We start from the raw sequence: 25,183 nt of genomic DNA, 5'->3' as shown, positions 1-25,183 counted from the left end.
GGTAGGTGTGAGAGCGGTCGTACATCAGTATTCTGCACTGGTGCCCCTCCCCCATATACCATTTCTGCCTGCTGCGGGGACCTGGGGTGTTCCTGGCCTTCTATCTTTGGATCAGTAAGTTTGGTTGTTTTCTTTTGTTTGGAGAATGTAATATCAGCGTGAGGCCGGGGGTCCTGTTACCGAGAATGTCTCGTCTGACGTTACATCGCAGCACATGTTGCTCTGCTGGCTAACACTACGGCTTATTGCTTGTACAGATGAAACACGCGGTTATAACATGTTTTATCTGTGATACCCGTGTGCCCAAAAACTGCATTGAAAATGCAGCAAAAAAAGCGTCATACACTATTGTTATGTGTACAAGTACCCGGAGTGTGTACTTATTCATACACTTCCAGGAGGAGTAATGGAGGAACAGCATCATATACGATCCTCAGGATTATTATTTTATGGCCAATACAAATAGTTACTTAGATCTGTCTGCAGACGGACGGACGGCTCTCGGGTCTCCTTCTCATGGCAGAATGTTGCCACTGAATTGAGCACAGATTCCACACCCGATTTTGCGGTGAAATGCGCCATTTTAGTGTTCTATCGCTGCTCCCCAGATCTGTGCTGTAGCTCATATAGTAGATTTTTCTTCATGCAGATCTTCAAATCCGTAATGCGGCAAAAATAATTGTCCTGACAATTACCGCAGAGACGAGATCTGCTGGCGAACACGGATTTGTCCCGCCGACAGGAGATAAATCCATCTGTATGCAAAAAGATCACAGAACCCCAAAGCTCAGCCGCAATATTCCACCGAGGGTTAAACAGTCAGATCTACGTGGATAAATCTGACCCGGATCTGACGGATTATAGACCGTGCGAATGAGACTGTACTGTATGCAGAGAAGAAACCAGGACAGCAGCGGCACGCAGGTACTCACCGGGCCGATGCATTTCGTATTCGGTCCTCTTTTTGGTATGCATTTGGCTATGGAATCCTGAATCCGAATTCCACAACACCCGCTGTCACATTCACTGCTGTTAGAACATTCATCTTCGATTTCCTTAAGGTAAAAGAGGAAATAAATGATTAGTGAATTTGTTTCTAAGGCGTCACATTTACATCACAGGAGGAAGTAAAGACTGTTACAGACTTGCCAACTCTCCAGTAACATCGGGGAGACTCCCAGGCAGAAGGGAGACCTGATTACCGGAATAGTTGTCAAATCTGCCGTACGTCACTGAAGTCTCTCGGAAGGGACCCTATACAAAAATATTCCTCTCCCCCGGGCCGATGGATGTATGGCAGGCAGCCAGGGACATGCTGATGCCCTGCTGACCTTGTTTGCACATAAATCCTGCCCTCCCTTTGGAGATCAGTGGCGCCCCTGCAGGCAGATCCCATAGAAACACCAGTACATCATGATGAGTGAGGCAGAGGCCCTCAGGAGGCAGAGCTATGTGCCAGGAGGTGCAGTAGAAGTGTGCCTTTTTTATTCCATGTTTGGGCATAAACATCTCAGTAAGTGAAGGCATCAGCTGATCCCCCGGCTGGAGTATCATCTCCATGACAGATAAGGGGGGGGGGGGATTCTTGTCATCCAGTAGTTATTTCTGTAGGGAGCAGTAGGGATTCCTATAATGGAAGTGTATAATCACTGCCACCAGGATCTTTGTGTGGATTTCATTCCTTTACAGTGAATTATCTGTAAATAGACGCAGCGTGAGGCCGGAGGTTCAGGGTCCGAGAATGTCCTGTCTGGCGCTACACCTCCCGCCGCACGCGGTTTTACCTCAAATTGTATCAGTTGTTCAATGCAGTTTGTCGGTGAGGCTCGTACAGATAAAACACGAGGCGGTAAAGGTTACCTGTGGAACCAGTGCGTCCCAAAACATGATTAGCAGTAAAGAGCGGCGCACTACTGCTATGTGTATCAGCACCGAGGAGGTGTTTATCATACAGTTCCAGGAGAAGTAAAGGAGGAACAGCTGTAGGGCTATAAGATAAGACGCTCCTGGATTTACATTCTATGGACAATTTAACTAGTTGTTAAACAGACAGTCAGGAGGCGGATCATTCAGATGTTTCCTTGTGCAAATTTTCAAGTCTGCACTGCGGGAAAGATAATTGACCCGTCATTTCTTGGTGATGAAACCACGTCAGGCGGCCGCACATGGATGTGTCCCGTAACAGAGGTTACATCCACGTGCGAATGCACACAAGAATCTGCAGCAGAATTCTAGAGCTCAGTCTCAGAGATCTGTCGTGGGTTAAATTGTCAGAGCCGCATCAGGAAAATATGGCGCTAATCTGACAGTTTAAGGTCACTCTTACACACAGCATCACATTTTGCCGGGATAGTTTAACGTGATTTCTGAACGCACCCCACCATTGTGAGGGTGATGAGGTATGCTAAAAATTGTGAAAATGAACGGGGGCGTGGCCTAGTCTGAATGGTGAACGGTTGGGCTTCCAAGAGCTCTGTCCCTGCCTTACAAGATCTATCAGCATCCTGCCTCTGCTGGACCTGAGCCAGGCTCCCAAATCCCTGCATCTTACCCTCCAGCGTTAGGCCCAATGCCCATGGACAGAAATTCTGCAGCATTTTTTCCCACTGAAATCTCGCCATGGCACGCTGTACATAGGATGGCATTAACTTAATGCCATCCTATGCTCACTGCCCTGATTTGACCGCATGAAAATCCGTGCGGTAAACAAATGGAGGCATGTTCTGTTTCTGTGCGGGCCTCGCAGAAGCCCACACAAAAATGGCACTGATGATGTGCTGGCTCCGCTCTGCAGAGCGGAGGAGAAGATGCCGGACGAGTGAGTTTGAGGTCAATTCGAGGGCATGAGTCGCCTCCCACTACATGAATCTCACAGCGAGATCTGACCTGGCCGTGGGCATGAGGCCTTAGGGAAACATTTAGAGACCAAACAGACCGGAGATCCACTGCGCTCGCAAGGCCCGAACATCCCCGCAAGGGCGAGCACCGGGTGCTAACACCCGAGGAGAACCCAGCCTAAGCCTTCCTCATCAGGTGGTCCAGAGTGGGGACCAGCTAGAGGTTCCTAGATTGCTGAAGCTGCAGCCTGCTCCTAGCTCCTCGTGGCCAGGTGACACTGCCGCCAGCGGCAGCTCCATCCGACAGCTTCTGCCCTGTGGGGCCTCGGCCACCGCGGGCTCCCCATGCAGCTCACTGCATCCTCCTGGACAACCCTGTACCCCAGGAAGCTAAGACCATCATCGCCAGCCGAGCAGACACCATCTAGTGTGAGCCCCCTGCTGCAGCGGGCCCCCTGCAAAGCGGGACCGGCTTTCCTTAAGTCGCTGCATCCCCAGGAAGAGCCTGACCGTGGGGCGATCAGACACTCCCCACCCCCTCCCCGTCAGGCGGCCGCAATCTTGAGCCGGGGGACAGCGGACAGCGTCCCTCCTGTTGTACTCCCGCAGCTGCAGGGGGTAGAGAGAGGGCACAAAAAGTGAAAGGAAGTAGCAGGGGAGAGGAACTGCGGAAGGAGGGCAGTCCTCAGTGAAGTGCCCCTGGGTATACAACACCTATAGCCCAGAGGGGTGAAGCTGCCTGGCCTCCCCCTATTAGTGAGGGGAGAAATAGAAACCTGGTCTTCAGCTGGCAGGACTTTGTTGTTCTCTGCTGTCACCCAGTGGCCAACTAAGGGAACAATATCTTACAATATATTCTTGCTAGACTGAAGTGGCCTGCAAGAATAGACCCCCTTTCATCTGCAACACACACAAGCATGTACAGGAGAGGACAAATAAATCAGTGCAGGACTGCCTCCTAAAAAAGCAGTGGGATCCCCTCCTCCCTTCCTCCCCAGAAAAATAATCCAATAACCACGATGGACATATCAGGCTCCTGCCTCCGGTCATCACTCAGTAAAGCAACAAGTAAAAATCTTGTAAATAATAGAGGAACCCATGCTGTAATTGGCCTGAGCCCCTCCATCACCCCGTGGGATGAGCTCATACATGGCCTTTGGGATGACTGCCATCCTCCCTTGATCTGTGCCCTGACTCTGTCCTAGACAGCTGACTGGAATATTTCAATCCTCACTCCCCAAGCTATTCCCTCCAGGTTATGGCTTCAGAATGACAAAAACAAACAGAACAGAAAAAAATTGCTTACAATGTCAGCTCAAAGTACCCTTCCAGAACTCTTCTCAGGATCTCAGCCTATTGTTTCCACCACTATGGCTCTCTCTCCTCAAAACTCTGATTCCAAGCTAGTGAACCAGTGAAAAACACCCAAATTACAGACCTCTCCACTGCAGACTCAAAGCTCTTTAACCACGTAAAAAAAAAATGTTTCAGGGCGAGCTGCAATCAGCATTTCATGATATATCTAAGCAAATCTCTGACCTAGGCCATCGTACAAATAACCTTGAACAAAAAATGGATGAGATAATCGATGCATTGGACCAAGAGCGAGCCAAATGGTATGAACAATCAACAAGGGTTGAAGCTTTTGAGCTGAAATGTGAAGACCTCGAAAACAGGAGCAGAAGTTCAAATTTAAGGATTCGAGGCGTCCCCGAGAGCATTACTAACTTAAAAGAAGTGGCCACCAACCTCTTCTCTGCACTTCCTCCGCCGGCTGACAAGGAAACCCTCCATATGGACAGAATTCATCATTTCCTTACTAAGCCTGCCCAACTCTGACCTCCCAAGAGACATTATCTTGAAGCTCCACTACTCCGAGATGAAGGACCAAATCCCATCCTCCGCTCGCAACTCACCCTCACTTCCAGGCGTTCCACCTTCAATCCAGTTGTACCCTGACATTGCTTCCTCTACCCTTGCAAAAAGAAGATCCTAAAACCCATCACCTCAGCACTATAGCAGGTGAACATAAAGTATAGATGGAACTTCCCGTTTGCACTATCTGTTCGCATTAACCTGGAAGAAGGGAAATGTATGCTAGAAGAGGAAGGAATTCCCTACGATCCTGGCAGTAACCCACCGCCTAGACCTCAATGGCCAACCTGCACCTGGACGAAAGACCACGTTGAAATGAGCCAGTTCCACTGCAACGCAACCAGAACCTATGAAACAAGATACGTATGAACAGACTTTGTTTAAATACTGAAAGGTTAAGGTTTTCTAATTCTTGGCTTACTAAATCCCGGACATAGTTAAATGGTTTACTGACCAGCTCTTCCGGTCAGCTGGTTATTTAGTTTAAATCTTACATATTTTAAGAACTTGCTAGGACAGAGAGATTTGATGCTCCTTCCCATTGAGAATTTAGATGCGCCTCACATATTTATTTGGAGGTGCACTTAGCCTGGGCTACCTTGGGTCCATAGACCTAATATTGTTTTTTTTATTAAGTTTGCTCACATATTTCATTCTGCTGAGTTACTTATGTTTGATGTTGTTTCCACACAAGTAGCGAACGACCTTCGCCTCTTCTTTGGGAAAACTAGGCTTACTCAGCTCCCAGCTTACCGCCACAATGGTCTTAATAATTTCCCATAATGTTAAAGGGTTTAATTCCCCATTAAAAAGGAGAAAGGCTTTCTTTCAGTATCTTAAATACAAGCCAGATGTCATCTGTCTACAGAAGACCCACTTATCCACCACTTCAGCCCCTAAATACTTCCACTCCCAATACACACAAGCATACTCATCAGTAGCCACCAAGACGCACCAGGTTGTTTCTATTATCCTACACAACTCACTCCCCCCCACCATAAACAAAGCAGAGATAGACCCACATGGCAGAGTCATCATCTTACAAGATACCCTGTGATGGGTGATTTTAACACTGTACTCTCCCCTGCTCTGGATCGTTCCTCTTCCAATCCAGACAAATTAAGTGCATCACAGAGGTCAACACTGGCCTCCATCCTGGGGAACTTGGCTCTGGCTGATGTGTGGAGGCACGCAATTTTAAAAGAGGCTATACCTTTTCCTCAGCCCCACCTAAATCATATTCTCGTATCGACTGGACGCTTGCCTTCACTCACCTTCTGTCAGCACTAGCACAAGTGGAGCACATTCCCTGTGCGTGGCCAGAACATGACATGGTCATATCCCACTTTTTGAACCAAGGTACCCCATTTTTCCCCAGGAGATGGAGGCTCAACGAATTTCTGCTGAAAGGCCCCATATCTCTTGCAAAGATAACAAATCAGCTCATGACATATTTTGCAACAAACAATAATGGCAACTTGCAACCAGTTTGGATTTGGCTGGCCCATAAGGCTTACATGAGGGGTCAGATCTCCCAAATTGCTTCCCATAAAAAGAGAAAAAAAACAAACTCAACTTGTGCCGGAGAGACGTCTCGCTCTGCTGGAACTAGCCAACCAGCAAGAACCTAGCATATCATTAATAAAATACATTAAAGATACAAAATTAAAACTTAACCTCCTGTATACTTCCTTGGCAGAAGAAGCCCTCCACTGGACCCAAGCTACCTATTTAAGATTTGCCAATAAACCGGACAAAATTTTAGCAACGAGACTAAGGACAAAAGAAAGAATTTGCACAGTTCATTCCATCAGATCTGAAAATGGCTCTTCCACCTCGAACTCAGATAAAATTTCTGAAACATTCTACAATTTCTATAGCGCCTTATATAAATACAAACCTCAAAAAACTCTACTACGTCAGATTTACTGAAAACTATCTCACTCCCGAAAATTACCTCACAACAAAACAAACAGCTTAACCATCCAATCACTGAGGAGGAGGTGGAGAAGACTATGAAAAATCTCAAATTAGGCAAAGCACCCGGTCCAGATGGATTGACAGCCCTCTACTACAAAAAATGTTGTACATTTCTATCCCATCCATTAGCACTCTTTTATAATGACATATTATCTGGAAAAGATACCCCTAAGGAACTTTTGAGGGCCCACCGGATAAAGACCCTGCCTCCCCTAAAAATTACCGTTCAATCTCATTACTAAATTGAGATTATAAAATCCTCACAAGTATATTTACCGCCTGACTTAACTGCTATCTCCCCTCTTTGATACATAGAGATCAGGTCGGATTTATCCCAGTTTGCCAGGCCCCAGACAATGTAAGAAACATACTAAATGTCATCCATGCCTCGCATCTGCAAAAAGTCCCACTGGTAGTCCTAGCTTTGGATATTGAAAAAGCTTTTGACAGTCTCTCTTGAGACTATCTTTTTGCGGTACTAAAGAAAGTTGGTATCCATGGAGCTTATGTCACAGCCTTACATGCCATATACTCTATTCCTTTTGCACAGCTGAAACTTCCCTGTTCAAAATCTCCGACAATACCCATACGAGGAGGTATATAAGAGGGATGCCCTCTGTCCTCTGCCCTCTTTGCCCTGACAATGGAAGCCCTGGTCTGTATTATTTGAAGTAACCCAAACATTTCAGGCATTGAAATAGGGAAACAAAATTATAAATTTAATCTATTTGCAAATGACATTCTTCTCACCCGTACCAAGCCCCTCACGTCACTCCCAAACTTAATGGCTACACTTGATACCTTTGCCGAAACGTCTAGCCTAGTAGTCAATATTGATAAAACAAAAGCCCTTTTAATAATCTACCCTCACACACGCAAAAACTCATAAAGCTTAACTTTGGCTTTCAGACACCCCCACACTACATTACCTATTTAGGTATCAAACTCTCTCTCTCCCTAGACTCACTATATAAATGGACCCCTGCACACACACACAATCAAAGCTGGTATGAAAAAATGGGACCAACCCACCCTCTCCTGGGTAGGAGAAATGCCATCAAAATGACAGTACCATCTTGCCTCCTCTACCTTTTCAGATGTCTCCCCATCATTGTTCCCAGCGCCAACCTAAAGGAAATGCAACAGGCAATCTTGGTATAACGAGAGACCCCACATCAAACAAAAAGTTATGCACCTCCATAAAAGTGTTGGAGGCCTATCAGTCTCTAATCTGCAAAAATACTTCTTGGCAGCCCAGTTGTCACAAATTCCCCCCATGTCCTCTGGCCTAAGGGTTCCTCTATGGGTAGAAATAGAAACATCTCTTATAGCCCCAATCCACCCAACACCTATTACCACTAACATACCATCTCTTTCTCATCTGGGGGAGGTGCAGATTCAAGTTCCTGCTGATGTCAAATATTCCCCCTTGCTACCCATTATCCTCAATCAAGTGTTTGACTTAAGTTCCCAAGAAAACAGCCTCCTATAGTGGTGAAACAGAGGCCTAACTTTATTCTTCCATTTCATGGCACAGTGCAAACTCCTTACACCACAAGAACTCCTAGATAAATACTGCATCCCAGGACGTCTCTGGATGAAACTATTACAAATATACAGTTTCATTTGAACCCTAAAAAGTAACAACAACCACGCTGTAAAGCCCACTGGCTTTGAAAGACTTTGTCTATGGTCCCCCCTTCAGTCCAGCGTGATACCCTCCCTGTACACCAATATGAACAAGCCAGCACTGGGAAGTAAGCTTCCATTTATGCTACGCTGGGAAACAGATCTAAACATCTCACTCTCCATACCTTGATGGCATCACTGCTGCACCTTTATATCAAAGAGAAGCCATCAGGTAACTCTTGCTGAAACATCATTAAAAATACTTCACAGGACATATTTGATTCCATCGATAATCCGCAAGTATTCCCCAAGTACTGCACCAAATTGTTTCAGGAGCTATAACTCCCTGGGGATGCCCTCTCACATATGGTGGACATGCCAGGGGGTGAGGTTCCTCTGGAGGCAGATGCCTAACCTTATATCCAGAGTCCTGGGCAAACCATTCCCCCTCTCTCCACCCCTTTGTCTCCTGGCTGACAAACCCATGGGGTTCAATGATCAACAGCATTACCTCTCGCAGTACACCTGTATGGCTGCTGGAATATACATTGCCTCTTAATGGCTTTTACCCACTCTTCTAGTTAACCCAATTGTCGCCAGGGTTTCAAGAATGATGCTATATGGAAAACTGTCGGCCATGAGAGAAGACAAAATGGAGTTGTTCCTAAAAACCTGGCAACCATGGTGTGCTTCTTTGGCTATACCTGGGCTTCCCAGAGTACTCATTATGAGATAGAAAACAAGCAGAAGGAATGTGTAGAACGGGACATATGCCGAAACCGTAGTCCTAGTCTTAGTCTCACATTCCCCTCAAAAGAAGAGAAAGAAGAATTTTTAAAAATGTAACGGAAATACTTTAGATTTCGTATAAACTGACCTGTGGAAGTTAATTGTTTAATTGTTTTGTTTTCACAGTGATATTTCTTTATTGCACCCCCTGCGAGGGGAATTTTCTAGCTGAACAGCTCGTAATAATTTGCATATTATTTCTCAATAAAACCAGTTGAACCAAAAAGTTTGAAAACACGTCAAAATAGAGCAGTCAGCACACAAAAATCGCGTTTTAGAAAATGTATTCGAGTGCAGGTCTGAAGGGCCCCATTGAAATCAAGGGGAGTGTTGTATCTCAATTATCGGGGCGTTCAAAACACTGCATTAATAACAGTATAAAGCACGTGTGTGAGAGTGGCCTAAGGCCGGCATGAACGGGGAATCGTACTAGTCTGTCCTCTGCGCACCATATAACAACCGGGTACAGGTACTCACCAGGCCGATACAGCTGAGATCTGGCAAGTCGCGTGGAACACATAGACCGACGCCCAAAAATCTGAAGCAACATCGGCTCCTACAGTCAGAACTTCTCGTACATTGATTTGCGAAGGGCTAAATGTAAAACAGAGAAAATAAATATTCAGTGAATTTGTTTATAAGTTTTCACATTTATTTCACATGAGGAAGTAAAGACGATTCATACTTGTCACCCGGGAATATCCTTAAGATTTCCAGGATTAGGGGAGATCTCTGGGATTCACAGTTGTCAATTCTACCGCATGCTGCTGAAGTCTCTTGGAAGGAAGCCTTTTATAGAAGACTAGTAATTATTAGGACATTATAGCAGCAGTGTTTCTGGTGGCACATCACACATACAGCAGCTTGATTACCACACAAGACAAACACAGCTGGAACAAACACAGCAGGGACATCCCCACAGGTCCTTCAGCCTACCAGATCCCTGTGGTGGAGGTAGGTCAGTGTGTTCTGTCAAGACCGCTGAGTTGTGTCTGACATAATAGTGGCTTAGTTGTATTCTCAGTGTTTTAGGACCTGCCGTAATGGCGCCAGGGAGCGAAGCTATGGCATAGCCAGGAGCAAGGCTATGATGTCACCAGGGGTGGGGCTATGAAATCGCTAGGGAGCCAAGCACTCGCACTCATACAAACAGACAAGTGGTCATTACATTCCATAATAACACAATACAGAAGCTGCTGCTGCCACATATAATAACTGACACAAGTGTCGGCGTCTATAAGAGAACAATAGCTTTTTAATGGCTGAAAACAACATAACTTGTAGCAGAAAGTTATTACAGACAAGTTAAACTTTGCTACATCTGTAGACGCCAACTCTACCAGAAAACCCAGGAGGCTCTTTGGAAAAAAGGAGACCTACCAGACTCCCCGGAGAATTGCCAAGCGTTCTGAAAGGGCTTGGGCTATTAGGCCTCCATCTCACAAGATGTATGATTCCCCTGTAAGGGCTCCCACCCACTGGTGAGATTTTCTTTCTTGCGCTGCGAGAGCACGAGAAAAATCTCGCAGCGCAAGAAAGAGGCCGGTATAGAACCGGCATATTGCAAATGGTTTCAATGGGGCTAGCGACAGCAGCGACAGCTGTGGCAGGAGTTTCCTTCATCCCCGTGGATGAAGCATGTAAAAATGTGACCTTAAAAAGACACCCAAAAAAGCCGTCTTAAAAACACAAGTGAGGAAATTTCAAGCTTTTTTAGTTATGTTTTTAGGGTCAGAAATGCTTCCAAAAAGGGTGTGACGCTGCCTATTCGCTCTTGCAGGTTTTTCTTTTTAGCTTTTAACTCCTTCCTCTCGCAGCTTGCTTTGATCTTATTGACAGCACAGTTTGTTTTTTTAAATCTGACATTTTTCATTAGGGTAAATGTCAGGAAAGGGTTAAACACTGTAAATGGCTCCTATGAAACGTGTGCATTTCTCTAAAGTTTCATTTTCATACTATTTTAGTGCTGTTTAACAACATCTATTTGGTATATGTGTTTAGATGGTATATACAGTGTGTGATATGTATACATGCGTGTGTGACATATACTGTATTTTCTGGACTAGAAGTGGTGGGGTCTTTTACTCTGAAGTGACCTCACCAAGCGTCTCTGCCTCTCTCTGCTGTGATCCTGCTCGGCTCTCTGACTGCTCCCCATCCTGGTCGGCTGATTCCCCAACACTAACACGAGAGACAGAGCCCCTCAGAGTCCTGACCATGGAGCTCGGCCTCCTATAGCGGAGGCGCCCTGTTTGTTTTCTCTCACACTCTGCAGCTGCTGGTGACGTTAACGGTACAACCTCCATTCTCCATCTGGCGGCATTGAGCAGCCTGCGCTACTTCTGATTGACTGAGCTACGGTGGCTCAGAGTTAATGCAAGTAAGCTGGGTTGTTGTAAAAAGGAGGGCAGAAGTATGCCTATTTTAGAGTAGGAGATGACAGCAATTGTATAGTTAAAGAATTACTGCGCCTGTTTAACACTCTAGTGAAATGTAACCAATTAGTTTGCTTTTAGATGGAAGAATGTCTCTGCGTGGATTCCTTTTGTTTTGGTTCAGTCTTTTAGAAACTATTCCAACTGGACACATATATATGGATGTAATAAAGTGTCTATGCTTTCTGAAGAAACAGCCAGGTGTCATTGGACTCTACCACATTTCTGGGGGATCATCTGGAATTTGGAGGGTCAGAAGAGGGTGATTTCACCTCCTGCTAGCTCTTAGGTTTTAAGACTGATTGACTGAGAGAGAAGATCCACTTGGGTGCCAAAGAGCTATTTGCTTCATAGCGGGAAAACACACTCCCAAAGATTCAGACTGTAACTGCGACGTATAGGAACCGTCAGAGGCATGGAAAACATAGACGAACAGGTGGGAATTCAAATTGTAAGGTAGGGGACCTACTGTTTGGTACGGCAGAAGTAAGAGACCGATCATCTTTTTAAAAACTGACTTCTTTTAGTAACCTTCATTGGCGAAGCCTTGTTCTTTATGGGAATGTTGGTAGGGTTGGAATTAGTAACTTAGAATTAGAGATGAGCGAACACCAAAATGCTCGGGTGTTTGTTATTCGAAACGAACTTCCCGCGATGTTCGAGGGTTCGTTTCGAATAACGAACCCCATTGAAGTCAATGGGCGACCGGAGCATTTTTGTATTTCGCCGATGCTCGCTAAGGTTTTCATGTGTGAAAATCTGGGCAATTCAAGAAAGTGATGGGAACGACACAGCAACGGATAGGGCAGGCGAGGGGCTACATGTTGGGCTGCATCTCAAGTTCACAGGTCCCACTATTAAGCCACAATACCGGCAAGAGTGGGCCCCCCCCCCTCCCAACAACTTTTACTTCTGAAAAGCCCTCATTAGCATGGCATACCTTTGCTAAGCACCACACTACCTCCAACAAAGCACAATCACTGCCTGCATGACACTCCACTGACACTTCTCCTGGGTTACATGCTGCCCAACCGCCCCCCCCTCCCCCCCACAGCGCACACCAAAGTGTCCCTGCGCAGCCTTCAGCTGCCCTCATGCCACACCACGCTCATGTCTATTTAGAATTGCGTCTGCCATGACGAGGGACCGCAGGCACACACTGCAGAGGTTGGCACGGCTAGGCAGAGACCCTCTTTAAAAGTGGCGGGGCGATAGCCCACAATGCTGTACAGAAGCAATGAGAAATAGAATCCTGTGCCACCGCCATCAGGAGCTGCACACGTGGGCATAGCAATGGGGAACCTATGTGCCACACACTATTCATTCTGTCAAGGTGTCTGCATGCCCCAGTCAGACCGCGGTTTTTAATTCATAGACACAGGCAGGTACAACTCCCTATTGTGAAGTCCCTGTCGACCGACAGCATGGGTGGCTCCCTGGAACCCACGGGCGGTACACAAAAATACCCCATTGCATTGCCCAACACAGCTGAGGTAGTAATGTCGTGCTTAATGCAGGTGAGCTTCGGCCCACACTGCATGCCCCAGTCAGACTGGGGTTATTTTCGAATGTGTACAGATGTAGTAAAAACTCCGTGTGCACCTACAGCATGGGTGGGTGCCAGGAAGCCACCGGCAGTACATAGAAATATCCCATTGCATTACCCAACACAGCTGAGGTAACGTCAGCTGTAATGCAGGTGGGCTAAAAATTCATTTGATTACACTGTAGGCGAGGGCCCACAAAAATTGCTGTATCAACAGTACTAATGTACATCCCAAAAATTGGCCATGGCCAGCCAAGAGGGCAGGTGAAACCCATTAATCGCTTTGGTTAATGTGGCTTAAGTGGTAACTAGGCCTGGAGGCAGCCCAGTGTAACGAAAAATTGGTTCAAGTTAAAGTTCCAACGCTTTTAAGAGCATTGAAACTTTTAAAAATTGTTCAGAAAAATTATTTGAGTGAGCCTTGTGGCCCTAAGAAAAATTGCCCGTTCAGCGTGATTACGTGAGGTTTCAGGAGGAGGAGCAGGAGGAGGAGGAGGAGGAATATTAGACACAGATTGATGAAGCAGAAATGTCCCCGTTTTGGATGGTGAGAGAGAACGTAGCTTCCATCCATGGGTGCAGCCTACGTATTGCTTACGTATCCTTGCTGTCCGATGGTGGAGAAGAGAAGTCTGGCGAAATCCAGGCTTTGTTCATCTTGATGAGTGTTAGCCTGTCGGCACTATCGGTTGACAAGCGGCTACGCTTATCTGTGATGATTCCCCCAGCCACACTAAACACCCTCTCCGACAAGACGCTAGCCGCAGGACAAGCAAGCACCTCCAGGGCATACAACGCTAGTTTAGGCCACGTGTCCAGCTTCGACACCCAGTAGTTGTAGGTGGCAGAGGCGTCAAGGAGGACGGTCGTGCGATCGGCTACGTACTCCCTCACCATCCTTTTACAGTGCTCCCGCCGACTCAGCCTTGACTGGGGAGCGGTGACACAGTCTTGGTGGGGAGCCATAAAGCTGTCCAGGCCCTTAAAGACTGTTGCACTGCCTGGGATGTACATGCTGCTCAATCTCCGCACCTTCCCTGCTACCTTGCCCTCGGAATTGCGCCTTCTGCCACTAGCGCTGTCGGCTGGGAATTTTACCATCAGCTTGTCCGCAAGGGTGCTGTGGTATAGCAACACTCTCGAACCCCTTTCCTCTTCGGGAATCAGAGTGGGCAGGTTCTCCTTATACCGTGGATCGAGCAGTGTGTACACCCAGTAATCCGTAGTGGCCAGAATGCGTGCAACGCGAGGGTCACGAGAAAGGCATCCTAACATGAAGTCAGCCATGTGTGCCAGGGTACCTGTACGCAACACATGGCTGTCTTCACTAGGAAGATCACTTTCAGGATCCTCCTCCTCCTCCTCCTCCTCCTCAGGCCATACACGCTGAAAGGATGACAGGCAATCAGCCGGTGTACCGTCAGCAGCGGCCCAAGCTGTCTCTTCCCCCTCCTCCTCATCCTCCTCATGCTCCTCCTCCTCCTCCTGTACGCGCTGAGAAATAGACAGGAGGGTGCTCTGACTATCCAGCGACATACTGTCTTCCACCGCCCCCGTTTCCGAGCGCAAAGCAGCTGCCTTTATGCTTTGCAGGGAATTTCTCAAGATGCATAGCAGAGGAATGGTGACGCTAATGATTGCAGCATCGCCGCTCACCACCTGGGTAGACTCCTCAAAATTACCAAGGACATGGCAGATGTCTGCCAACCAGGCCCACTCTTCTGAAAAGAATTGAGGAGGCTGACTCCCACTGCGCCGCCCATGTTGGAGTTGGAATTCGACTATAGCTCTACGCTGTTCATAGAGCCTGGCCAACATGTGGAGCGTAGAGTTCCACCGTGTGGGCACGTCGCACAGCAGTCGGTGCACTGGCAGCTTAAAGCGATGTTGCAGGGTGCGCAGGGTGGCAGCGTCCGTGTGGGACTTGCAGAAATGTGCGCAGAGCCGGCGCGCCTTTACGAGCAGGTCTGACAAGCGTGGGTAGCTTTTCAGAAAGCGCTGAACCACCAAATTAAAGACGTGGGCCAGGCATGGCACGTGCGTGAGGCTGCCGAGCTGCAGAGCCGCCACCAGGTTACGGCCGTTGTCACACACGACCATGCCCGGTTGGAGGCTCAGCGGCGCAAGCCAGCGGTCGGTCTGCTGTGTCAGACCCTGCAGCAGTTCGTGGGCCGTGTGCCTCTTATCTCCTAAGCTGAGTAGTTTCAGCACGGCCTGCTGACGCTTGCCCACCGCTGTGCTGCCACACCGCACGACACCGACTGCTGGCGACATGCTGCTGCTAACACATCTTGATTGCGAGATAGAGGTTGCGGAGGAGGAGGAGGAGGGTGCTTTAGTGGAGGAAGCATACACCTCCGCAGATACCACCACCGAGCTGGGGCCGGCAATTCTGGGGGTGGGTAGGACGTAAGCGGTCCCAGGCTCTGACTCTGTCCCAGCCTCCACTAAATTCACCCAATGTGCCGTCAGGGAGATGTAGTGGCCCTGCCCGCCTGTGCTTGTCCACGTGTCCGTTGTTAAGTGGACCGTGGCAGTAACCGCGTTGGTGAGGGCGCGTACAATGTTGCGGGAGACGTGGTCGTGCAGGGCTGGGACGGCACATCAGGAAAAGTAGTGGCGACTGGGAACTGAGTAGCGCGGGGCCGCCGCCTCCATCATACTTTTGAAGGACTCCGTTTCCACAACCCTATACGGCAGCATCTCAAGGCTGATGAATTTTGCTATGCGGACGGTTAACGTTTGAGCGTGCGGGTGCGTGGCGGCGTACTTGCGCTTGCGCTCCAACAGTTGCGCAAGCGACGGCTGGACGGTGCGCTGAACTACACTGGTGGATGGGGCCGAGGACAGCGGAGGTGAGGGTGTGGGTGCAGGCCATGAGGTGGTAGTGCCTGTGTCCTGAGAGGGGGGTTGCATCTCAGTGGCAGGTTGGGGCACAGGGGGAGAGGCAGGGGTGCAAACCGGAGGCGGTGAACGGCCTTCGTCCCACCTTGTGGGGTGCTTGGCCATCATATCTCTGCGCATGCTGGTGGTGGTGAGGCGGTTGGTGTTGGCTCCCCGGCTGAGCTTTGCGCGACAAAGGTTGCACACCACTGTTCGTCGGTCGTCAGGCGTCTCTGTGAAAAACTGCCAGACCTTAGAGCACCTCGGCCTCTGCAGGGTGGCATGGCGCGAGGGTGTGCTTTGGGAAACACTTGGTGGATTATTCGGTCTGGCCCTGCCTCTACCCCTGGCCACCGCACTGCCTCTTGCAACCTGCCCTGCTGCTGCCCGTGCCTCCCCCTCTGAAGACCTGTCCTGTGTAGGCGTTGCACACCAGGTGGGGTCAGTCACCTCATCGTCCTGATGCTCTTCCTCCGAATCCTCTGTGCGCTGCTCCCTCGGACTTACTGCCCTTACTACTACCTCACTGCAAGACAACTGTGTCTCATCGTCATCGTCCTCCTCACACACAGAAAGTTCTTGAGACAGTTGGCGGAAGTCCCCAGCCTCTTCCCCCGGACCCCGGGAACTTTCGAATGGTTGGGCATCAGTGACGATAAACTCCTCTGGTGGGAGAGGAACCACTCCTGCCCAATCTAAGCAGGGGCCCGAGAACAGTTCCTGGGAGTGTTCCCGCTCCTGAGCAGGTGTCATTGTAGTGGAGTGAGGAGGCTGGGAGGAAGGAGGAGCAGCAGACAGAGGATTCGGATTTGCAGCAGTGGACGGCGCAGAACTGCGGGTTGACGATAGGTTGCTCGAAGCACTTTCTGCCATCCAGGACAGGACCTGCTCACACTGCTCATTTTCTAATAACCGTCTCCCGCGTGGACCCATTTATTGGGCGATGAATGTGGGGACGCCAGAAACGTGCCTCTCTCCTAATCGCGCAGCAGTCGGCTGCGACACACCTGGATCAGGAGCTCGGCCTGTGCCCACACCCTGACTTGGCCCTCCGCGTCCTCGGCCGCGTCCACGTCCTCTAGGCCTACCCCTACCCCTCAGCATGCTGTATTACCAGTGATTTGATTTCACAGGCAGGAAATAAATTGGCGCAAGACTGCAGGCCAAATATAATTTTTTCCCTTTTTTGAAAACGAAAGGCCCCACTGCCTCTATTGAATGAATAATCTAAGTTTAATAACTGTGCTGTGTCCCTGCTAATGTGTCACAGAACTTGAGGGTAGCAGAGTTATTAACTCTGGCAGAGCAGGTATTGTTTTCCCAATTAAGGAAAGCAAATGGCGAAGCCAGCAGTAAACCGTAGCTGGGTGCGTCTGATTTTTTAACGTTGTACACGCAGCTCACACGTGTCCACAGCCCTTAGGACGGACAGAGGCAGGACAAATAGAATTCGTTTACCTTTTTTTACACCAAAAGGACCCACTGCGTATATTCAATGAATAATAACTGTGTTGTGGCCCTGCCTACACAATTCTTTCCCTGTAGTATCAATGGAGGGTGCAATGCTCTGCAGAGGCGATTTTGAGAAACAAAAAAATATGCAGCACAGCTAACAGCAGCCTGGACAGTACTGCACACGGATAGAAGTGGCCCTAGAAAGGACCGTTGAGGTTCTTGAAGGCTACACTCACTCCTAACACTCTCCCTGCCTATCCAACACTTCTGTCCCTAATGCCGGGTGCAACGCTCTACAGAGGCGATTTTGAGAAAAGAAAAAAAAAGTCACTGCTAACAGCAGCCAACACACAGGTATTACTGGCCCTAATAAGGACCTTTGGGGTTCTTGAAGCCTACACTAACTGCTATTTCTCTCCCTACAGCAGCTCCGGTACCAGCAGCACTGTCCCTCATCTAACTCACAAGGCATCTGAGGCGAGCCGCGGGAGGGGCCGACTTTTATATTCGGCGGACACCTGATCACCCCAGCCACTCACAGCAGGGGGGTGGTATAGGGCTTGAACGTCACAGGGGGAAGTTGTAATGCCTTCCCTGTCTTTCAATTGGCCAGAAAAGCGCGCTAACGTCTCAGGGAAGGAAGTGAAAGTAACCGGAACACCGCATGGTGTTCGTTACTAATAACGAACATCCCGAACACCCTAATATTCGCACGAATATCAAGCTCGGACGAATACGTTCGCTCATCTCTACTTAGAATAAGTTAAGGATTTGGTGTATTTGGAGCTGTTTCCAATTGTTTTCGCTGTGTCCTTATGGGGTGAGTTTTTGAAAGATAACAAGGTCTGTTTTCACTGCACTAATTAGGACGTGGTTCAGGCCATTACCAATTTGGCGGCATCTTCTTCCCAATGGTGAATTTATTGTGACATGCGGTATTACAGGCACTGTTATTAAACATGTGGGTAGTGGTTGTGCATATACCAGGCGTACAAAATTTAATAGTGAATACTCTCTCTCGTTTTCAGTGTGAGCAATTCCGAAAGGTGGTCCTGAGCAGAATGTGTCCGGCTTGGCTTTGGAAACTGGTTGGCAAGTAGCGGAGCACCTAATAAGTGGATAATTTTTGAACAGAGTACAAGGAGAGCATACAAAGTTGCGTGGCGGGAGTAGAAACAGCGGGTCGAGATGTTAAGCGACATAAGGACCAATAAGGATAAAGAAGGAGCTGTTTTGCAGTGGTTTGGGATTGTGCATATGTTGGGTGTATCTGTGGCAATGGTAAATCAATTTTTGGCCGGCCTGTCTCTTGGTTTTAAACTTACGATGTTTTGGGATGTGATAGGCCTTAGAAGGCTTTCAAAAGAAAAAAATTAAGCCCAGATAAACGTAGGCCTGTGTCGTTTTCAGTTTTTGAAAGAGGTGGTGGTTGCATTGGAAATAATCTGTGCGGGGCGTTTCGAGGGGGCCTTGTTCTATTTGGCTTTTATGTTAGCATTTTTTTGAGCATTAAGGTTGGGCGAATTGGTTTTGCCTAGCAAGAAAAAAGGGAGGAGACTACTAACAGAGGATGTGAGAGTTGGGGAAGAACAGCTTGAGTCTTTTATATGAAGGTCTAAGACAGACCTAAAAGAAAAAGGAAGAAGGGTATTGATTTGATAGGTTCATAGGGTATAGATGAGCCTTGTTGCATGTTGAAAGCACTATGACGAGTTGGCCAGGGTGAGGATGGGGCAGTTTTTTATGACATAGGTCTTTCCTATCCAGGTTTCAGTTTGTGGTGGTTTTTCAAAAGGCCCCATCGCACCTCAGCTGGGACAGTACTAGTTTTGGGCCCCATTCTTTTTGGATTGGGGTGGCGATAGAGGCTGCAAGAGGGGATCTGAGTGTTGATGTAATTAAGAGGAGTGAGAGATGGCAGTCGGGAAGGTTTAAATCTTATATTTAGACCACGGTGGTCATGAAGTGGTCTGGGAATTTAATGAGTAAGGTTCATTTAGGGGCGGAGGAATTTTTTATGTTGCTATGGTTGCCTTTGTTTTCCCTTTCAGATCAGCGACAGGCCCTAGTAGAGATTCTGGGGCATTCATATGTGTATTTGGGTGGGGAGAGAGCAAAAGTATGATCAAAAAGGAGACAGTTGGGTTTTGAAGAAAGATCGGCGGTGTTGTGATGCATAGGAATACGAGGAGTGTTGTGATGGAGGGTTTTGCACGAGTTTCATCATTTTGTGGATTTGGACAGGGCACCAAATAATCTGGTGCTGCATGCAGGCAGGAACGATTTAGGTAAGAGGCCTTTTCGCTAGGTATCTTGAGATATCCGGTATGATATCCTACATTTCCAGGGTCGGTGGTTATTTATTTATTTAATAAAGTGTGAATTAAACTGAATAGGGAAGTTTCCAGTTTTGTGGCAAGAAATGGGGGTATGTGGATTTAGAAAAAGGCCAAGGCAATTTTTGGGAGATTGATGGTGTTCACCTAAATGAGGTGGGCAGCGCAGATCTGAGGTGGTCAGATCGTGTTTGCAGTAGCGGGTCCTTGGATTTAGTCACAAATTATTGGTTGGGGGGGGGGCAGGGGCTGGATAGCCACCATCCCCCTTGGTTTATCTCTGGTTAATATTGGGTCTGTAGCCTCCAAGGAAATATTATTAAATGACTGGTAAATAAGGATTTTTTATATATTTCCAATCTGTGTATCTTTTTGGTGTTGGAATGAGAAGGTGACAGATGTCTGGACTCCAAGGACCTCCCCTCATATTGGAGGGGAAGATTAATTCAGGGTTATGATTATTAGTAATGAGTGAATAAATGTTTTTGTCTTGTAATAAAATTGTCTGCTTATCCAGGGAAAGGTGTATTTTTATGAATTCAAGCTACAGCAAGTAAATGAACCAGTCTGTTATACCCGGGTCATGTCTATGGGCATGGCTAGCAGGATGGTTTATTTTCCTCCTCATACTATGAATGGGGGATTAGTTAGTGAAAGCAACAGTTTTTTTTAACTTTCATGTGATTGCCAATATCTATTGGATAATGGCGATCACGTGATCAGAGACCACTCACAGCAGTCCTTGGTCACTGCCCCAGGGCCCAGTAGCCAGGACATTTTAAATTTCACGAGTCCTCGCCAGCTTCTGCGCTTGCATCCGCCATTTTGCAGATGGGTGAATGGGTCGCATCCAAGCTGGGGAGAGGTTTGCTGATAAGGATTAGAGATGAGCAAGCCTACTCGCTAAGGCTAACTACTCGAGCGAGTAATGCCTTATTCGAGTATCTGCCCGCTCATCTCTAAAGATTCGCCTGCCGGCGCAAGTGAGAGGTGAGTTGCGGCGGTGACCAGGGGGGGAACAAGGGGGAAGAGAGGGAGAGAGAGAGATCTCCCCTCTGTTCTTCTCTGCTCTCCGTCGCCGCTCCCCGCACCCCGCCGGCAGACGAATCTTTAGAGACGAGCGGGCAGATACTCGAATAAGGCAATACTCGCTCGAGTAGTTAGCCTTATCTTGTATGCTTGCTCATCTCTAATAAGGATCCCATCAGGGGACATCACCAGAGGCCTGAGGTAAGTAATTTCACCTCTCCTCACGGTTTGTATCTGTGTCGGGAGATGAAACTTTAGCTTCTTTTAATTTTACGTGACCGCTGTTATCAATTGGATAGCGGCAATCATGTGACCAAGGGCTTCCTACTGCCTAATGCGGCCCCGCATGAAATCTTCAGGCTTTTGGATACGTTTGGTAACCAGGAGCAGGGAGATTTTAAATTACTCCGGCAATTCACGGCTTTTGCACATGCCAAGTTAAGGTCCGTGGATAAATCTGAGGGTCTTAAGTGGGGAATTTCATCTCCCCTTATGGATATGATCCATAACAGAAGAGGAAACTTAAACTTTTTAAACTTTCTTTTTTTCTGCAGTTACACTTTCTTCTTTACTTTTACATGATGAATAGAGACGAGCGAGTATACTCGCTAAGGCACATTAGAGACAAGCGGGGAGATACTCGGCCAAGGCACTGCTCGCTCGAGTAAAGATTTGGGGGCCGCCGCGTATGACAGGTGAGTTGCGGCGGGGAGCAGGGGGGAGCGGCAGGGGGGAGAGGGAGAGAGAGATCTCCCCTCCGTTCCTCCCCGCTCTCCCTCGCCGCTCCCCGCTGGCCCCCGAATCTTTAGGAACGAACGGGGAGATACTCTGCTAAGGCACTACTCGCTCGAGTAATGTGCCTTAGCGAGTATACTCACTCATCACTAATGATGAATAATGCCGATCATGTGACTGGGAATCGCATACAGTGACGGTATAACGACATGTTGCCTTTAATTGGACATCAAGGCACATGTAAGTAATGCTTATGTCACAATAGACAGCCAATGGGGTGCTCGGAACAAGAACACATGACCCCAGAGGCAAAATACAATTATAAGGAAACAAAGTAACAATGAAAAGTCCAGTCGGCGGTTCAAATATGCATCCAAATGCCTATCTAACAATAAGCTTGAGGAGATGATCTCCACCCCATAATGGGCGGTTAACTCTTTCAATACCACAGACTTGTAGAGAGGAAAAATCTCCTTTATGAACCAAAAAGAAATGTGATGAAACGGCCGATACATTCTTCCTTCCAGCGTGTTCACTATCAGATCTGTGTCTCCTTATCCTAGTTTGTAGTTTTGCACATGTTGCACTTGGCAGGACAGACGTGATGAGATAAACCACAGAAGTCGGATTACAGTTTATATATTGACTTATGCTGAAAGGTTTCATCGTGACACAAAGTGTTTTGTAGTGTGAACAATGGAGCAACAAATCCATCTGTTCTGGCCACATTTCACACAGCCCGAGGGTGGGTTCACACAAGCGTGTTTTGTGCATACTTAGGTGCGTACGTATGTGTGCACCTAGGTACAAGCAAAAACGCGCGTGAACACAGCTGCGTGCTTGTTGTCGTTAATAGGGCCGCGGCTGCTGCCAGCGGTTCTATTGAAAGCAATGCTCTGCCGGCACCCCTGCATTCTTTTTCAGAGAAGGGCTTTACATATAAGCCATTCCCGGAAAAAGAAACATTTTAATGCAAAAATAAATAAAAAAACGTACCTCTCTGCCGCTGCCGTGTCCCCTGCGGGGATGAAGAACACATCAGCCGCATGAGGCAGATGTTTCCTTCACCCCCACTAGTTAAAAGAATTCCCTGCTGCTACATCTACCACATCAGATGCAGCAGAGGAATTCTTCAATTCTCAACCGCAGCGGTCACAGATGACAGCTGCAGTAGAGAATCCTGCTGCCCGCAGCCCCATCAATGGCTTTTCAGGGAAGGGTTTCATAAGCTAGCCAAACCACAATCAGAGGTACCAGCAGGCGGGGATTTTAAATCCCCAGCTGCTGATAGCTCAGCAGCGCTACAGAGCTGGGGACAGCGGCAGAAGTTGCCGCTGAGCCACGGCAGTTGTCAATGGCTTTTCAGGGAAGGACTTCATAAGCTCTTCCTGAAAAGAGTGTTAAAATAGTGGGGGAAAAAATTAATAATACTTACCTGCCGGGGCTTAGCCGCGGCTTGTACAGCTGTCCCCGACTCTGTAGTTCTGAACTTTCAGCAGCCGGGGATTTAAAATCCCCGCCTGCTGGTAGCTCTAATTGTGATTGTGATTGGCTGAAGCGCTCAGCCAATCACAATTAGAGCTACCAGCAGGCAGGGATTTTAAATCCTCGGCTGCTGATAGCTCAAAACAGCAGTGACAGCTGAGAACTATAGAGTCAAGGACAGCGGCAGAAGTTGCCGCTGAGCCCCGATAGCCTTCAATGGATTTTTAGGGAAGGGCTTACGAATACTGTTAAAAAAAAAAATAAAAAAATACTCCACTGTCGGGGCTCAGCCGCGGCTTCTGTCGCTGTCCCCGACTCTGCACTGCTGTTTTGAGCTATCAGCAGACGGGGATTTAAAATCTCTGCCTGCTGGTAGCTCTGATTGTGACTGGCTGAACTGCTCAGCCAATCACAATCAGATCTACCAGCAGGTGGGGATTTTAAATTCCCAGCTGCTGATAGCTTAGAACTACAGAGCCGGGGACAGCGGCTGAGCCCCGGCAGCTGAAGAGAGGCGAGTATTGATTTTTTTTTTTAATACACTTTTTTAAATCGCTTTTCAAGGAAGGGCTTATGAATCCCTTCCCTGAAAAGCCATTGACGGTGATGCCGGCAGCAGGATTCTCTACCACAGCTGTCATGTGCTGTTGAGAATTGAAGAATTCCTCTGCTACATCTGCCACAGATGTGTTCTTCATGCCCACAGGGGTCACGGCAGCAGCAGAGAGGTAAGTTTTGTTTTTGTTGTTTGTTTTTTTTTACACAAAAATGTTTCTTTTTCAGGGAAGAGCTTATATGTAAAGCCCTTCCCTGAAAAAGAATGCAGGGAGCCAGCAGACCATTGTTTTTAATGGAGCCGCAGGCAGCAGCAGTGCCTCCATTGAAAACAATGCGTGCATTTCCAATGGTGCACGCATGTCCTATCTTTGCAGGCACACACCTGCAAAGTACGAACGTGTGAACACACCATAGGGAATGCATTGTTGTAAATACAAGCGTGTTTTTGTGCATGCGTATGAACGCACAAAAACACGCTTATGTGAACCCACCCTGAATACTGAAGCCTGGAGGATGGTTCAAACTGATGGTCAATAATCATACTGATTGATAATAAATGTCGCACGCTGTGAACTTTTATAGCTACAAATTTACAGCCGAAATCAAGAATTCTGGCAAAATCCCCGTCAGCATGCAATAAAGGAAGATATTTCTGCATAATCTGACAGATAGAGGGATATTCTACACTATATGGGGGTGAATAGATCATCATGCCCCCCATGGATGTGGTTTAACTCTCAACAAGCCAGTATAATTTTTTTCAGAAGAAATTTTTGGGCCCCAAAACATCCATTGTGGGTAATTGTGATGCTGTAATCTCTCCATAACTTATTGTTCCTCCATCTGGTAAGCCAAATCAGAGGAACAATTTGCTTGTCACGCAGCAATTCTCCCACTGGGACACTATTACACACATGAATAGGATGACATGATATGGCATATAATATAGTGTTACCAGCAGGCGGCTTGCAGTAAGTGGACGTTTCCACCAGAGACCGCATTGCATTGCCTGAAACCATATTAGCAAATGTAATGTCCTGCAGCTACAAGTGGAGGGATCTGCTCCATGCGGAAATGGTAATCTGCTCAGGAAGGTTTATAGCTGGTAAATTAGAGCAGTGAAAAATAGCTTTTTTAGTTTTTGCAAGAAATATCCCCTATTGTTAACAGAGAGAAGCTGCATATAGAAGCCTGAAATATCTACATAAATGCAAATATACAACATAGGAAATACATAATCTGATATAAAGAATACACCTTACCTCTAACTGAGACTGTGCGACCTCAAAGCAGAGCGATAGGCACACAAACAGCAAGATGGACATAATGCTATGCTGTGCCATATCTGTAGTGATGGAAGCTGCAGCAGAAGATTGGAGTGTTTACCCAGCGAGCCAGCAAGCAGACAGGGAGACTGAAGAATGCTGGGTGTAGATGGGACATATATAGTTCCCTCAGTCACACGTCACAAAGATATATGATGAGGAAGAAGGTAAACGCCCCGGAGCTTACTGTCACACGCTGCATCCAGCCTCCTCATCCATTTACTAAAGTCTATAGATTTCTTGGCTATGTACGTACTGGGCAAACAAACACGTGAAGCTTCATGGC

The 25,183-nt window shown here is 47.6% G+C and overlaps 1 protein-coding gene across 1 annotated transcript in view; it reads right to left on the bottom strand.

Moving 5' to 3' along the window:
• The window catches only part of LOC136614330 (leucine-rich colipase-like protein 1), a 65,309-nt gene extending 40,334 nt beyond the window's left edge, over window positions 1-24,975 (bottom strand). Inside the window, exons 1-3 of the mRNA XM_066594108.1 lie at window positions 24,835-24,975; window positions 9,588-9,704; window positions 933-1,055 (exon numbers count right to left, since the gene is read on the bottom strand). Of these exons, the coding sequence (XP_066450205.1) occupies window positions 933-1,055; window positions 9,588-9,704; window positions 24,835-24,915 (321 nt within the window). The 5' untranslated portion in view covers window positions 24,916-24,975. The remainder of the gene's footprint in view (window positions 1-932; window positions 1,056-9,587; window positions 9,705-24,834) is intronic.
• Window positions 24,976-25,183: the final 208 nt, after the last annotated feature.

The sequence above is a fragment of the Eleutherodactylus coqui genome, chromosome 1 (assembly GCF_035609145.1).
Source record: "Eleutherodactylus coqui strain aEleCoq1 chromosome 1, aEleCoq1.hap1, whole genome shotgun sequence".
Classification (NCBI taxonomy): domain Eukaryota; kingdom Metazoa; phylum Chordata; class Amphibia; order Anura; family Eleutherodactylidae; genus Eleutherodactylus; species Eleutherodactylus coqui.
This window is presented reverse-complemented; position numbering and strand designations above follow the sequence as displayed.